Genomic DNA, 17449 nt, shown 5'->3' with positions numbered 1-17449 from the left:
TTTTCGTTGTCGAAAAATGTTCTACTTTATAAAAACGGTTATAAAGTAAACAGTGTTATACCATAGAATAAGGAATAATACTACGTATAGAACGGCAACTCTCCGCTCCCCACCAGCGTCTGAGTTAGGTTTACCTCAACTCCCCTCGGACATAGTTTAGTCTTCAATCGTATGGCGTCAGTCATCACACACACAGGTGCACAAGCGCGTGTAAACCGAGGTGTTATGTATGAAGTGTCCGGGGTGTGGTTATACCACTGTTTTAAAATATTTAGAAATTTGTGATGAGAAGGTGGGAAACTGGTTCATCGTTATCTGGGGACGTTCGGGCAATAAGGTTGTGCCATCTGGGATGTGTAAAAGTAGCCTTTTTTAAAGTAATCACCTGTATGACCCTGTATGTCTGTGTTGACGATGACGTCATCGATGTAGAGCTGCGGCGTGGAGTATAAGAACACAGTGCGGTGGATGCCGGCGTAGTTGAAGAAGTCGAACGTATACGACTGCTCTTGTCGGGTCTTGTTCTGCCTGGAAGGTGAACGAAACGATCATTATAGTGTGCTGTCAAGAGAAATATCATGTACCCACTTTAGTACCCTGTCGGACTAACATATTTGACATTTAATGAGAGTTATAATTTGTCAAAAAAGTTAATGTGACATGGTTTCAAAGTATATACATATTAGTACTCGTTATCGTACTGACTATCAATAGAGTCTACTGTGGCTAAATAGTAGATGACCGCACTTCGTTGGAATGTCTCAAAATGTATACGTACCTAGATATATTTTTCTTTGAGCTGTTTTTACTAGAAACAGTTTCTTTTTTCACATATGTTCGTACTTACTCAGCTGTTTCCTTGTTAACGGGAAGAAGGATTGTATTCAATTATTAGGTATATTATTAGGGGGCTAGGGGATATAACATAAAAATTATAGAACCAGAATCATTAATTGAAAAACCGACGCGAACCAAATTCCATGGTTCTTGTTAGTTGCGGCCCTAGGGCGGTGTGAGGTATGCAACCAAAATCAACCAACACTGATTTACCTTTAACTCCATCGGGTTAGATTGTGGCCACATAAAACTCATACCGGGTGGCCGTAAAAAACATTTTTAAAAGATTTAAATAGGTAAACTAATCGAAAAATTTTTATTTTTAGGTTTCGGCATCACCTAAATATTTTGCTAGGGCTGCCACTGGTGTCAGCCTTTTCCAGTAAGTATTGCCTAGGAGGTGTATATGACCGCATTTCGATGGAATATCGCAAGTGAATGTACCCTATATTTAAATCCATTTTGCTGTTTCTTTTTAAAAAAAAATTGTATCTATAATATCTATAATAGTATATACAGTAATTTTTCAATGTTATCAGAAAGTGATCGGCACGCCTCTGTCCTTGGGCTGCGCTTATCCTAACTTTAGCCGTTGTAAACAACGTTTACTACAGAATTCAGTGCATGAATCAACTGCTTGGGTAAGTCTGTAGGGGTAATTGATCTTAATACGGATGTGGATATTTAGCCGGCTCACGCGCGCTTGCTAGCACATGAAGTAAATATTTTGTCTTAATTACCTACTTAGTGTTTAATTGCAGTATCTGGGAAACCCCAAAAGGTATAAATAAATAGTTTTATGACTCGTTTTCATATGATCTAGTTAGGCACTGTATACAACGCAGCAGGACCTATACGAGACCTCACACATGTTTGTGTATTGAACGGATGATTCGAGTTTCGGAAGACACGTTAAGCCGTTGGTCCCGGTTACTTCTTATGTAACGGTTACTTCTGATGTAAGCACGTAATCATCTGTCTCATGAGTCAGGCGCCTTTGGCGGCTCAATAATACCCGATACCAGCGTTGATGAGGTTGGTAATCCACCTCATAACTCACACGGTAGAAGAAGAGAAGAACACATCAAATCAAATATACTTTAAAATTATACATACCCAACGTAGAAATCTTTAATAGTCCCCTGCGGCACGGTGTCGCTGAGCAGCGTGTTGTCGACGGCCACGGTGAGGAGGTTGCTGGAGTTGTGGTGGACCACATCGGTGATTTCCACCTCGAACGGCAGGTGCCCAATCTCGTGGTATGTTACCTGCTTGCCGTTCACCCACTGGAAGTGGAGCGGTTATAATGTTAATCATCATAAGCCTCATAATATCTGTTTTACACGGTTCATCACTATCATTGTCGCAAGGTCATGCACTTTTTAAATGGTTGTGCAGGCCAATTCTGGATTATATTTAACATAAAATAACATAACATCTCGCTCGGTTGGTGAGTATTACACCCACACCTCGCCAGCTATGTTTAAGTCCCATGTAATAGAGGTGAGCCTATTGCCATGAACCGGCCACAAATATTGGAAACCGCGTAATGTTAATTATCTGTGATCGAAACACAAATTTCCAACCCATAAAGTCAAATTGGTTTAGAGTCCGAGCCGGGATTCGAAACAGTACCACCACCACCACGATACCACGATGTAAATCACGTGTTCTCCGGACTGCGGTATCATGGATCCTTATAATATATTTGTACACAATATAACAGACAAAAGAAACATACAAAGAAAACAAACAGTACAGGTAATCTCTAAGAAAGAGATTTCATCCAGCTGAGCTCGATGACAAGGAAATTATACAGTGTATACTATAGATAGACACAGGGATGTTAGGGGGCTCCGTAACCGAAACTATCGGATATCCGAATTAAAAAATCATCCGTAACCGTAACCGAATTCGAAATATTAGTTTCGGACAATTTCCGATAAGGGCAGAGCCTAATTGAGACACGTTATGAGAAGTTGTTTTGGTCAGCTGGCCGCTGCCTGTGCCGAAACACAAGTCGCGCATTGCTTGCGTTTTTTCTTCTTTTGTCGTCATAACATAATAACTTGTCGTTATAACTTTTGTCGTTGTCAATAAAACCAACTTATATGTTTTACTTTTGAAATTCGTTAAAAAAATAATATCTGTAATCAAAATTATCCGAAACTAGCGGATAGTCCGAAATAATTTATTATCCGTATCCGTAACCGCATCCGGTATAATAATCATTCTTAAATCCGTATCCAATCCGTATCCGAAATTTCATATCCATAAAATCCCTGGATAGACATACCTACATATGCGTACAAATTTCATGAAACAAATATACCTACCCATATAAAACTAGGACATAAATTATATTATATTTCTTGTCGGACATTTGAATAGGTTTACTGTGATAAGCGTTGAAGACTTTACCCCGGTGTAAAATTTAAGACAGCAGGTGTCCGCACAAGTTGTCAGGTTTTTTATTTAGTTCTACGTAACGGCCCGCTACCAATTTATTAGGCACTTTTATCGTGCCGATGATACACGTTCACGACCCGATCTCATGAAAAACAACATTTTAATAGTGACTAGTAAACACTTGACCAAATTTACATCTGAATATTAAACGGAATTATACCTACATCCACATTTGCTGTTATGATATCATCTTCATTTAATGCTTGCAATAAATTCCGCAAAGTCATGTTGAAAACTTCTAAGTGTTGTTGTGAAATAATTACTTTACTATGGGAACAGGCTATGGGGACGTACAACTTTGTAACAAAACTCTTTCTAAACGACGGTGGTGATTGTGTCACGATAACATTCGACCTCGGGTTTCCCACAATGGGTTCACATAAAACTGCCATTGCTTCTTTGGTATGAAATTTTATATGTAGACTTCCTAGAAATTACGTAATGTACATTATTCAAATTCGTACATTCGAAACGGCCATGCAATGTTCCCTAATATGAGTAAAAATATGATTTCTGTAATGTTCCATTTTCAAATTTGGTTATATTAGCACCAGAGTATAATGTCTTTCACTTTCATTCGATGTTTTCATTAGCCTTTTATGGGAACCTCGCGTGACTATGCTGGCTAAAATTTCAGCATGATTCACGGTAGTTAGCATGTTATGGATAAACATGGTGAATTCTATGGACTATATAGTTTAAAAAGGACTGAACCTGTGAATCTGTGAACTGCTAGCTAGGAAAAACGATTGACTTATGTATTCATGAAAAACCACACAAAACACTTAAAACATTACCTCACAATTGTATTATAAGGAATCACATATTTAAATGTTTTATATCTATTTGTAACTCTACATTTTACTTCAGCATTTTGTTAGCAATAGTTACTCTAATCACCAAGTAGTTAAGTGTAGTAGTTTTGTAATGCAATTTTTGCTATCTATATAGGTACCTTTGAGTATTTGCTCAATTACTCAATACTCACATACTAGGTTATCTGGTACTCAGCAGGTGCTATGTTTATGGACAGATATAAGTATTTGTGTATGCAACTATTGCTTAAATGTGGGTTCATTAGCCATAGATAAAAGGTAAGTAGGTACGTGAATCCAAAAGTTACTTCCTAACTTGCATACCTACTAAAATGTATGTTAGACAAAGAAAGCATGGTTTTGCTACATCTTAATGGGGTAGCACGTAGGCATGATTATGGCGAATTCCCTTTTTATCTTCTTTTTATTTCCGTGGTGTCCAGGATTTCAGACAATAGGCAATGGGCTCGCCTTCTATTACATGGGACTAAAACATAGCTGGCGAGGAGTGGGTGTATATACCATATAAGTACTATACAACTTTATCTCTGCCTACCCTTTTTGGAATATAGGCGTGATGCTTGTTATGTGTTCTTATCTAATAATAGCTACTTTAGTGTAGAAGGGATATTGTGTTATTTATTTTGTTTCAATAAAATAAAACGAAACCTTAAAAATAATAAGAAAAAAGACAAAAATACAAAAAAATTAAAATAAAAAAGAGAAAAAAATAATATTATTGTATCCTCAATGGAAGAAACCAAATCTTCAGTACAATAACCCCATGTAGGTGTAACGAAATGATACGTAAGTAACTGGAATTCTTATACAACCAAATAAAGAACTGGCGTTATGTAAGTACATTATGATCATACCATACTACGCAATTTTTCTACATTGATATATCAACCCCTTAAACGAGCATTTCTTGTAAATATGTATATGTCGTGGCCAGATCTTAGAATTGATCACTCCATGATACGCTCGATCATTTCATGAAGTGGTCATATTCCATAAAATAGAATATAATTCGTTGGCCACAACATGATGTAGTTTGGGCAGATCAATGAACACAAAAAGTTTAACGATATGAGCAACTAAATGCATGATTACTTCATGATATGGCCAAACTTTGGCAATCATATCGTAAAATTAATAACATTATCCAGCGGTACTAGCGCTGGTGTCGATTATATTTAATACTTAATTGATATTATAAATGATGAATTAATTTAATTGTACAATTTTCCGTATCGATAGTATCGATTACTTAGGTAAATAATTTTGCACCTAAGTAATGAATCGACTATTCGCATTTTTATTACACCACATAGCATGTACACTGCATTGCCTACATTAACGATATGTTACGATTGTGTTGTTAACGATGTGTTGAAGTTTCAACGATATGGTCAACTTATGTTGGTTATTTCAAAAAATATGACCACATCATGAAATGATCAATTGTAAGATCTGGCCACGTCATAATATACGTTGATATGTATCTCGCTCATAGAGCTACACGGACCATCTCTCTCGATTTGGAACTTGTAATTTGAGAAGGTTTTGTTTATCAAGTTTATGGGACCATCTGGTATCTACCCAAGAGAAGCAAAAATTTAATACTCCTGTTTATATGGAATAGGGAAAATGGTCGTGGTTTCATATAAATGTATATCCACTTCGTTACAAAACCCAATATTCCGACGTATTACTGTTTTGCGTTCCCACACGTTTATCCTTTTAAACTAAGTTGTTCAATAATGTGTAACGAAAACAAGTATGCAATACAATTGTTTTGACAAGGTGTAAAATTGTTTTGTTATGTACCTACTTCACAAGGTTTTTTAACAATGGATGGACAAGTCTTTAGCTTTGAATAACATCCATGAAATGGCATTGAACTTTTAACTAAAAAATATGATGTCAGTTTCGGCAGCCATGTAATTTGTCAAACTACTGAGACAAAGACAGTAACTTCTGGATTTGGAATAGTATAATCGGTCTGAAAAATACCTACAATTTCTTTGATGACAGCTGTATCTACTCCTTAAGCGACTCTCTACGTGTACCTTTTCGTATAATTTTACTAATAAGTTTTTGGTTGGATCACAGATCATTAACTACTAACGTAATACACATAATTGCTAGCTCTGATCAGACCCATTCTTATTTTAGGATCGTAGGCTCACTTTTAAAATCCAAACCCCATTGTTTAGCTATTGTGTCTGGAAATCCGGGCTTTACAAGGTTAATGAAGTTATCTCACCTATTTTGAGTACCTGCTTCAAATTATGCACAACAAATCAGTAAGTACAATAATTAAAGTTAATAATAAATCTTGATTATGAAGATTAAAGGGTTACGGAAGTCAATATGTACTTAATTATAAAATTAATTTATTTTTAGGCACAGAAAAACATTTTTAATTTCAAGGGCAATGTTCTACCCATAAATTAAGAAAGGGTGGCGAAGCGAAACGCAGGGGAAGTTGAAGTTAAACCCGATAAGGTTACTGCCACCCTGCATAGTTCGTAATCTAGCCAAATGTCTCGATACGCGCAGGACGTTGCTATTTCCAGAAGTCTTGAGAGCCCACAGGGCAGTACCTACTATAACTACATACACATTTGATTTTAGCACCTTTATTTACAAATGCACAATTTAAATGAATTCTAACTATCGTCCTTGTTGAATCTTTTCAGTTAAAAAGCGCGAAAAGTCCGTTACAGGATCCTGTGGATTTTTCCAATCTTATTATTAATCGGTCCTGACAGTAGGTACTATTATTCTGTAGTAAACAAAGCTGACCCCGTAAATATTCATGAGGCTTTGTCTGATTAGTTTAGTGGTGATCAACGGCTGCGTGCTGAGTTGCTTTTGGAAAAGGTGCTACGTAACATCCGCCTGAAACGTAACACGTAAGAAAAAGTACGAAAAAAGCTCTGAATCTAAGGTGTAACCATCCTAGTAACAGCATATATACCTAGGTAGATACGACCTACGCGTGTAGTACTCATAATCATAATAGGTATCTATAGGTGTACGTATTAAGTAACTATTTAGTACTTCCATTCTACTTCCCTCATTATAAGTACTTAATCTGTGCTTTAACTCTGTTTTAGAGCGAGTCAAAGAAGTTGGTAGTAGGTATTTACTTATGAATCTGCCATATTTTAAGAACAAAAGAAGTTTTATGTAACGTTTTACAAATTGTAGCCGCATTATCTTAGATATCTTACACGAGGACTCTTTGTTATTTATATTGTGGCATATTTTAAACAAGCGCTTTCATATCTCAGTATATCAAATCAGCAGAATGCGACAGGGCGTTAATCATGAGAACTCCAGCCTTCAAAGTACTAACACGTAGGCGGTAGTCACGCGTTGATGTTATCTATTTTTATGATCTGTACGGTGTCACATAATATAGTGGTAATTAATTAGGCTTGATAGTAATATTGCGATTTGAATACCTGCTTGGGATGTAAAGTTGTTTGGTAATACTGAAGATTACACTATTGTCACGTTCGATCCCTGTCTTCTGTACTAATATCTACTTAAGTACCTATATTTAAAATTGTCCCAGTTTTAGGTTTATGTAAACTTCTTTTTCTTTGCGAGTCGATGGCGATCGATACTAAATTTTTGCTGACCAATAATTGGCCACGCTTACGGCATTGTCAGTGGCTTCGTAAAGGTCTTTAATAGTGCAGGTGTTAGGGCACTTAGGACAGCACAAAAGGTGAGCCATAGTTTGTGGTGATACTCCAACACGTGTAAACTTATTCTCCGTATTCATTAGTGATAAGAGTTCGGACCGACGATCTGGTGAAGGTCGCGGGAAGCCGCTGTATGCGGGCAGCGCAGGAACGATCGTCGTGGAGATCCTTGGGGGAGGCCTATGCCCAGCAGTGGGCCTCGTACGGCTGATGATGATGAAGAGATCGGAATAAGCATGTATAGGTAATTAACTATGTTATTGCGGCCGACCGTACCTAAATTAAATTGGAAGTAATCTGTTGTCTGACATAAGGTAATGTTGCTTTTATCTGTAGTAATAATTAGATTTTCGTTCTTAACCTAGAACATGCTGTACAATCCGAAGCTGTGGGAATGTCCGCACAGGTCAGTAGGAAGCTGATTGAGTAATGTCGGTTAAGCGAGGTCAGTGATTCCTGCCCTCTGGTCCGCAATTGCAAGAATGATGTCCGAATGTGACACTCTCCTACCTTAATGATACTGTAACATGCAATTTTGGTGACCTGTAACCAAGTGGGTAACAACATTTTCGTCACGTTTTCTATTGTTCCGAGGAAACTCTAAGAATTCTGTCGATAAGTTGTCTTAGTACCTCAAGGAGGTATTCTTGGGCTGCAATTATAATTAGTTTTTCAACAATGTTGGATTAGATTACATTTCACGTATTAGCAGGAGACGAGCTTATTATGAGTGTCTCTTTTGCTTTCAAATCCTTGTCAGGTCAGCCCGTGGCCTGACAAATTGGCCAATTACAGCGCAATTGCCTAGCGACGGGCACCTCTAGTGTGAGCTGGATCGATGCCCTTACCGCATTGACAATCCTGATTTCACCGGCATAAGAGTATCTAGTTTAGTTCATAATTGCGAGATTTACGATCGTGTTTTTTTGGATTCTAATAAGATTACCTGTTGCTTCGCCGATAGCGATAATGGGAATATTGGCTGATTATTTGACTATTGTTTTATACTTACATAGATACTTATGAATGACCCTTTCAGAAAATGTCCACTTTCTAACTGACATTAAACAGGTACACAAGTTTCGTAATTCAAGCAAAATCATTATTATCGTGCGTTATACTATTTGTAAACATACTTAACCTTATTTTTGTTATTATACGTATAAGTAAAAAAACGTTTTTGTCTTATTCATCCGACGGAGGCCGGATACGGTAGCCAAATTATAATTATTAAACGTTCAGACTATAAAAAAAATTAAAGATGTGAAAAACAAATGTTTTGTGTTATGCAAAGTTACAGTTTTGTAGATACGATCGGAACAGGATACGCAGAACAATGACGTAACTTGACTATTTATGGTTAAATATTATAATCAGCTTGTCTTTTACTGAATTACATAAATAATTAAATAGGTACCAACATACGTACAACTTTTGTATGAGAATCACTACATAGCATAAAACAAAAGTCGCTTTTTCTGTCCCTATATCCCTATGTACGCTTAAATCTTTAAAATTACGCAACGGATTTTGATGCGTTTTTTTTTAATAGGTAGAGTGATTCAAGAGGAAGGTTTATATGTATAATTACATCCATTAAATAGTGGAGAAATACTGTTATTTTTGTGGTTTTGTGATGTCGTAAATAATTCAATTTTTTCCTCAGCATTGCACCCGAGCGAAGCCGGGGCGGGTCGCTAGTTTACTGTATATAAAACTAGCTATTTTATTGCTCGCGTTGTGGATGTGGGATTGTCAACCAGAGAAAGATATTAAACAGCCCGTAAAGTAACCGCGGTGTGATTGCGGTAGAGGTAAATATAACATCCTCTACAAAGAACAACGAACACATAATGTCGATGGAGCGCGTAACGTAAAAATGTTGTTTCATATCAGTACTTAATATTTGTAAATGTAAGTACAAAGTTTTGATAACTTGCACAATGCGTTATCGTTACCAACCCGCAGTAGAGCAACGTGGTGGATTGTGATTCTTTTACGGAGGTCAATGTCAAGTCTTGAAAGAAATTGCTATTCAGCAATAAGGCCGCCGATTGTACTTCTCCTGTCACATTTGTAATTGTTGTTAGTGTTGTGTTTATATTTGCAATAAACCGTTTTTGTATTGTATTGCATTGTATTGTATTGTCTTTCATTACTTACGACTACAGACAAAATCGTAGGTACCTATAGTAATTATAGCGATAAATTGTCTTTAAGCTAATATAATCTCACAGACAGACGACCTCGAGAAATTGGCGATAGAGGCCCGACGTTTTTCTTATCAGCGTTTATCGTTTTACTTATCTTAGATGAATAAATATTTTAAACTAATTTGGTCAGTACTCTAATTTTTGTCAGTTAGGTATAAGTTTTCTTTAAAGGGAATCTGTTTTTCCTAGTTTAGGTTGTCTCCTTTGAGCTTCCACTTCGTGTTGTCAGCAATCTCGCTGCATTCCATCTCAAATGCGTCCACACATAGTATTATGCCTGTATCCTCGAAGAAGAAGGCAGTGGTTTATAGTATCCACACCTCGCCAGCTACAAACGAAACACAGTTTAACTGTTTGTGTTTGTTGTTGTTGTGTTGTTGTTGTGTGGTTGTTATGTTGTTGTGTTGTGTGTGTGTGTGTGTGTGTATATGACGAATCTTAATGCAGATACAAAACACTTACCACTTGAGCTGCATAGTGGACACTGCTGAACCGCAGCCACACTCGCTGCTCACCCCGCAGCCACCACGGGGGCACGTGGAACCTCCGGTCATACCACACCAGCCCGACGTGGTCGCGCAATGAGGCATCTTCTCCGATGTCGTTGTACGATGATGGCACTGGCATTGGTATTACTGGTCCCGTCTGAGGAAATATTTGTTTACTTTACCCATACAAAAGAATAAAATAATAAGTATGTAAACAGTTTTGCTAATAAAAAATATTTCCATAGGGTGAGTTAAATATTGAGTCGTTACAATAGTATTTAGGCTTACCTATTAGATAATTAGGTAGTACAGTCATGAGCAATATAATATACCCACTTTAGAACCCTGTCGCCCTACCATATTTGAAATTTAATGAGACTTACGGTTTAATTTGTCAAAAATGTTAATGTGACATGGTTTTAAAGTGTATACTTATTAGTACTCGTGACCGTACACGCACATACGTTATAATGAAAATATATACTAAGTAATTTTGAGAATTATTAAGTATATAGGCTAACCACTTAGATCGTTACTGTGATTTACAATAGAATGATTAATAGAAATTATAAATAAGTACTTGAATAATTAAAATGTTTTGTGACGTATGATCGTAACAACACGTTGAAGAAATCCGTGAAACTAAACAACATTGTGAATTTTGTGTACCATAACTCGTTCATGTCCGAGTTGCATGAACTTGTGAACCTGATAAAGTATAGGAATAAATGTTATTCAGTTTCATTACTCTTACACAATTGAACATCTTTATGAGGTTTGCTAGTTTATTACATAAAAAATGCAAGGCGCAAAGTAAATAGTGCATCACACACATGCAGCAAAACCATTTCACTTTTGATTGATAGTTGCATCCATTTTCTGTATTGCTCACTAAACTGAGCTACTAGAACATGTAGTAAGTAATGTTACTTCAATGTGAAGAATTCTGCGATATTATTTTGCCAGTTGTTCAGGAGAGTAAATACATTTTTAGACTGATCAAATAGACGTCAAGGCCGATTAGTTGCTATTTAGCTTGTCTCGGTATTAGTATTTCATTTATTTGAATTTGTTAACAACAGTACTCAATTGTGTCTAAGTCAATAGAAGAGACACGTGAATAGGCCAGACATTCTGTTAATTCTTTGCAAACGATGTGACGCTTACGTGCTCACAAAACGGGTGCCGACTTCATAAGCGAAGCTAATTGACGAATTGATGATATAAGAAGCGAAGCCAATTGAGAAACAGAAATTCCAAAACAAGTAAATCAGATGTCAGAACCTGATGCAGGTCTTTTTGAAACCAGTGTTCAAGGAAGCCGCGTTCGAATTTTTCGTATTTTTGGAAGATGTTAAAGATGGGCGGCTGCGTACTCAAGATCCAGTGCTCCAAGCTTTGAAGCCAGCACCCCGTGAGGAGCAGGTTAAATACACAGCACACCGCGCTGATGATGGCATACGAGTCTTCATGCGGTAGCCCGACGCACGCGCACGACGGTATCACCTTTGACAGTGCATAATTGCAATTTGGTGACTTACGCTTGTTATATATATTATTGACTTACGAATAATTAAGATTCCCTTAGATTCAAAGTTATTTAGTAATGCAAATACGCCACTGATGGTGCAACGGTTTGCCTTTTCATGCTCTATAGCTATTTGCATCATCTGATTATAAATTTAAGAGCAGTTTTGCACCTTCAATCCGTTGCATAGAAATATTACATCGCTCTTAAAATTGTAAATAGACGTAGTTGTCGATTTTGTAATTATGGATTTACCTTATCTAGGTCCTGTTCAAACCATCCATGTTTGAAACCATATTCAGGATCCACGGGGGATTTTCTGAAGTTCCATATTCCATTAAGAGTTCTGAGATCTCGGGTTTCTGTTGTTTGAGGGTAAAGGGCTCCTCCTGTGTTGAATGCTCGTTGTTTTGGCACTACACTTATAATATTACCAGATGTTGGACTGGGGATTAACGCGTTAACCATGCATATTGACAGGACAGCCAGCAATAGTAATTTTGTAGTCCATGCCCGCATTTTCTGTAAAGAAGAGAAACATATTCATATTTTAGTCTGCTGGAAGAGATTTCTACTAGAAATAAGCTGAACCGTTTGTCTGTCTTGTGTTACTCTAATTGTTTTATATCCTGTTCTGTGTACAATAAACTATTAAATAAATAAATAAATAATATTTAGTATAATAAACAGTTAGTGTAAGCCGTTCGGAAATAAGATCATCTTTTCCCGCGCGTGTACCCAGTTTTTATTCCAAGTTCCGTTTTTGTGACTTATTGTAGATTTGCCGAAAACGTCATTAACTATTTTGTCGAAATATTCCAAGTTCCGCTTAGCTAAACAATTTATTAAAAAAGTTTTACGTGAGCAAGAAGACAAGAAATTTGAAGTTTATCCATGTCTTGAAAGTGAATTTGACCCACTGTCCTATATTTTGTTACGTAGTAAGTAAAGAAAAATCTTTACTTTTGTTTAATACTTATGTTTATGATGTTTTTATCATTATTAATACTTAAGTATTAAACATTATCATTTGGTATTATTATAATTATGTTATTGATGTTATTTATTATAAAACATTTTATAGTCCTCCTTGTCGTATCCGAAAATGGTGATCTCAGTCTGTTCTCTCGTGCTCCTTTCGAATGTGACTGTCAAATCCAAACTTCTTCGCCAAACACGCAAGGAACCCAAACTCATATACACTTTCAACTCGGATGGACAGCTATTCTGGCTCCAATGTGACCGGGTGTTCAAAACAAAGTGTAAAACATTAGATCCTATACTTATGCACGCGCCCTATAACCCCTCGAACCCTTTTTTAACTAAGTAAGTACCTTATTTGTTTAAAGCTTTTGACCGTAGATTTCAACTAAGTATTTTTCTTTTGACAGAAAAGACAGTGATCATTTTATGAATATAGCTGGATAATATCATGGCTTAACTGACATGTTGCGCCACGGATAATGAGCAATTTCTCATTTTTTTGCCGTTGTCTAATCGCAATGAATTTATAGTAAAAGTGAAACAGTTAAGACACGACGCGTCGCAACCGTCATGTCGCCCCGTCGCGTGTGAGATAATTATGTAATTAATCAGTCAATCATATGAGAATATAGCAGCATGTTCCGTTATAAGTTCAGTTCAGGTATAAGTTTTAAGTTTAAGTACTTACTGGTGCTAATTCCTGTAGACACCATCTAATTTTAATCTGTCAAAATTTTTGCATTGGCTAATAACAGAATTAAGTTAACAACACACGTCAAACGGTTTCCATACCAGCGAGATACCTTTTTGATTCGCCAAGGTTATTCATTCATTTACTCATTCTTCCTAAAATTAAGAGCTGTCAATCGTCCGTCTCTTTCCTTAACAGTGGATAAGAAAATGACAGGTATAACTTAAAGTAAAATTAGGAGGTATTTGCAGGAATTGGGGCCACTATGTAATTGCATTTTCAATTCCTGTATGACACGAGACAACGAAATGAGTGAAAAAGGTGTGTTACTTAGTATCAATTTAAGACGGGGTTTTTGTTATTTTTGTACGATGGGAAGAAAAAAATACATATTAATATTGTGGAAATGAACAAACAAACAAATACATAAACACTGTAATGTATATGTACAATTACAACATCGTTGGATAACCCACTTGAAGTGGAATCGGCATCCATCGATCGGAAAACGATAGTTACGGAACTAATTAGTCACCAGACCTTTTGCTGGAAGTAAAATCGATAAATGCACCATTGTTCGCTTTCTTCTTTTACTTTCGAAAGGTTTTTGTATGTAACATGTAATTGACGGTACAATTGGTTTACAAATTGCAGAAGAGATTATAACGATTCCAACAATTCCGTGTACAAACAGGGACTGTACGTGTAAAATATTTGACGCGCTACTATCACCCCAGGTAAATTTTAATGGAAAATAGAAGCGGCACCGCATGAGGCGTTCTGTCGCTTCTACCTATAAAAAACCGGACTTATCAAATCTTCAGGTTAGGTTAGGTGAAAAACGGGATAACGCTAGCAACAAGCTGATGGCCACAAGAGACGTTTCGGGCAGGGAATAGGGGTATTTTATCGACATTATCGGGTTGCATGCACGCGTTTTATAAAAGTTCGCCGAAAAGAAGGTGTTGAAGTAATTGTATGGATTTTAAGGAATTCCATTTCACTGAGGCGCGGTGCATTGTCATGCAATCCCGTATGCAGCATCGGTACCACGTCTGTGTGTAGAACTTCAATCGTTGAAGACGACTGGGGATCACGTCACAGATCATCGACGTTGCACACGATACACGCGATGGGTTGGTGACCTGTCACGTATATATACAGTTGTTCATATTATTTACCTTAAAACCCCAAGGGGCTGCGAGCGAGAACCTACCACGGTATTATGCACGTAAGTTTAGGTACATACTTACTTATGTGTAAGTCGATAGTAGTAGCGAAAGTGTAGCATCTAGTGAAAAAAAGGAATGTACGTTTGATAAGAAACGGTCATATTTTATCTATTTTAAATTGATAAGTTGTAATCAGCTTTGTAATAGATTAAGCTAGAGAAACGGAACACTATTGTGTAAACATTTTTATCACATTACAAATTATTTAATTTAAAAATATCGACTAAGTATTGCTGTATTCTCATATTTCTGCCTGCTGCGATTTATAAATTGATATAGATAGATCGCTTTTGTGGTACACTACTGAACTGGAAGCGGTCGCCTCCGATTACATTTCTACAAATTGTGATATGATTGTAAATACTTATGTTGTAAACCACCTTCGAAAGCGCAATTGATACCTTAACCACGAACCATATTGGATTGTGAGGTGAAAAAATGGCGGCTTGAATGTAGGCGTATGATTAATGATAAAAGTCTTTTTGGTATGTAAGTACGTAAAAAACCGACATTTACCGACCGACCGTTTTTGATAGCCAAGCTAAGTATATCTAAGTTTGTATATGTTTTTATTTACATACGTTTAAGACAAGCTTTAGAATGTAGAATTCTATTGGTCACACTAAAACGTAGTCGGTTTGGTCGTATTCATTCGTTGTGCTAATTGAAATAAATAAAATGGTGTTAAAACATCAACAAGTCATGAATCAAATTACTTACACACTTTTACGCGCAAAACTGTTGTTTTAAAACAATTGTAGTCTTTAAACAGAGCGCATAACCGCATAAAGCAGTGTAATAGTGTTACGAACAACAGATGCGCGTACATAATAATGCAGATTACATGCATTGATGCGTACGTTACAAAACCGTGCTTTCTACGGCGAGGAACAAAGCGACTGATCAAAATTCTGCGGCGATGGGACCGTCGCAGTCGGAATGCAGATGGGATTACAATGTTGAGATAGATATCAGGTTTATGGTAAAAGTAGGGTAGGACTGTTGATACAGAACGGGCAGGACGTATGTGAAGTCTTTGCCAAAAGTGAGCGCGGGTAGTGGCTTTTTATGCTGTGAAGTGCATTTTGCTCGTTTAAGCTTGTCTTAGTGAAGAACTTATAATGCTCCCTGAAAGAATATATGTAAGTAGGTAAGTTGAGAGGAATTTGATATCGTACATTGTTTTATTTTCAATTGACGGCTAAGATTTTATTTGAATTCCATCCTAGAAATCTATGTCTTAAAAGTGTCCATCACCACCTCAAAACGCAATAAAAAATTGTCATGGATGCAAGCAATTATTGATTATTGAAACTACTAGCTCTTTCTATTTGATTGAAAGCTTTGGCCGTATACCATGTTGTTTTGACACAAACCTATGCCCACAGAAACCCGAAACCTGCCAATCAGACATGTTATTTGGCTCTAGTCCAGAGGCGTCGCGTTGTCTGCCATAATATTTACTTTTCAGACGCTAATGATAAAGGAAGGTCATTCAAGCACAAGGTAGTGGCCCTTTGTAAAACAATGTTCTTTTTGATTAAAGGTTAAATGTTGCCTCTCCCGTATGACTCTTCATTGTGTTCTATTAACGTAATTTTAATTGTAGTAAAGCTCAAATAGGTTAAACCGCGGCTGGGGCTTGTGTGACGTCATCACCTAAACATAACGTAAGCTCACGACTAGATCCCACAGCTTTCTGTGTTTGTTGTCTTGTGTTTCTGTGTTCTTTATGTTTCTGTTATTATGATCTATTATTTAGTTATTAGCTACGGCCTACCGTTCTTTATTATTTCATAGAATGTTTCTTTTATTTATTTAAGTATTTATCTATCTATTAATCTTCTTATAGTATGGGTTGTGAGGTGGAATACCAGCCTCATCAACCCTGGTGTCAGGATTACGATTGAGCCGTCAAAGGCCCCTGACATGGCTCATGTAACGATTACTCACTTTCATCAGTTAAAAATCTATTAATGACAACTACTTTTGTTCTAGGTAGTAAACGTTGTGAAGGTGAAAATAGCTTTTTTTGAATATATTATTATATTATATTAATTAAACTAATATTCATATATTTACTTTGGAGTAGGTAAGTAAAGCTAATTGTCACAAAATGGCCATTATAAACGTTGGTTGAATAGCGGGTCTTTTTAATTTACGTAAATATGATCAGAAGATGGTAGGAATAACTAGAAAATGATAATTTATTGAATATTATTATTAATTGTGGTTCCTTCTCGGTTAGTAGATATGAATATAGTTAGCAATCTGCATCAACAAATCTATAGTCTAGAACCACAGAATAACAAAAGCAGAATCAAATAGTAAGTGGGTAAATTGTTATTTTAAGCAAATTTTTAAAAGTTTCTAACGTGTGTGTTTGAATCGCATATTATAATTACACAATCATATAAGTAGTAGTTATATGGTAAGTGAAGATTTCGTTACGGTATAATCGCCATCAGCC

The 17449-nt window shown here is 36.5% G+C and overlaps 1 protein-coding gene across 2 annotated transcripts in view; it reads right to left on the bottom strand.

Moving 5' to 3' along the window:
• The window catches only part of LOC126371802 (beta-glucuronidase-like), a 35592-nt gene that overhangs the window by 5886 nt on the left and 12257 nt on the right, over positions 1–17449 (bottom strand). For both annotated transcript variants that reach the window (XM_050017162.1, XM_050017161.1), the window contains exons 2-5: positions 12328–12594; positions 10519–10701; positions 1954–2123; positions 386–528 (exon numbers count right to left, since the gene is read on the bottom strand). In XM_050017162.1, coding sequence (XP_049873119.1) covers positions 386–528; positions 1954–2123; positions 10519–10701; positions 12328–12591 — 760 coding nt within the window. In that variant the 5' untranslated portion in view covers positions 12592–12594. The remainder of the gene's footprint in view (positions 1–385; positions 529–1953; positions 2124–10518; positions 10702–12327; positions 12595–17449) is intronic.

The sequence above is a fragment of the Pectinophora gossypiella genome, chromosome 13, assembly GCF_024362695.1.
Source record: "Pectinophora gossypiella chromosome 13, ilPecGoss1.1, whole genome shotgun sequence".
NCBI lineage: Eukaryota > Metazoa > Arthropoda > Insecta > Lepidoptera > Gelechiidae > Pectinophora > Pectinophora gossypiella.
The sequence above is the reverse complement of the archived record's forward strand: the minus strand, read 5'-3'. Positions and strand labels throughout refer to the sequence as shown.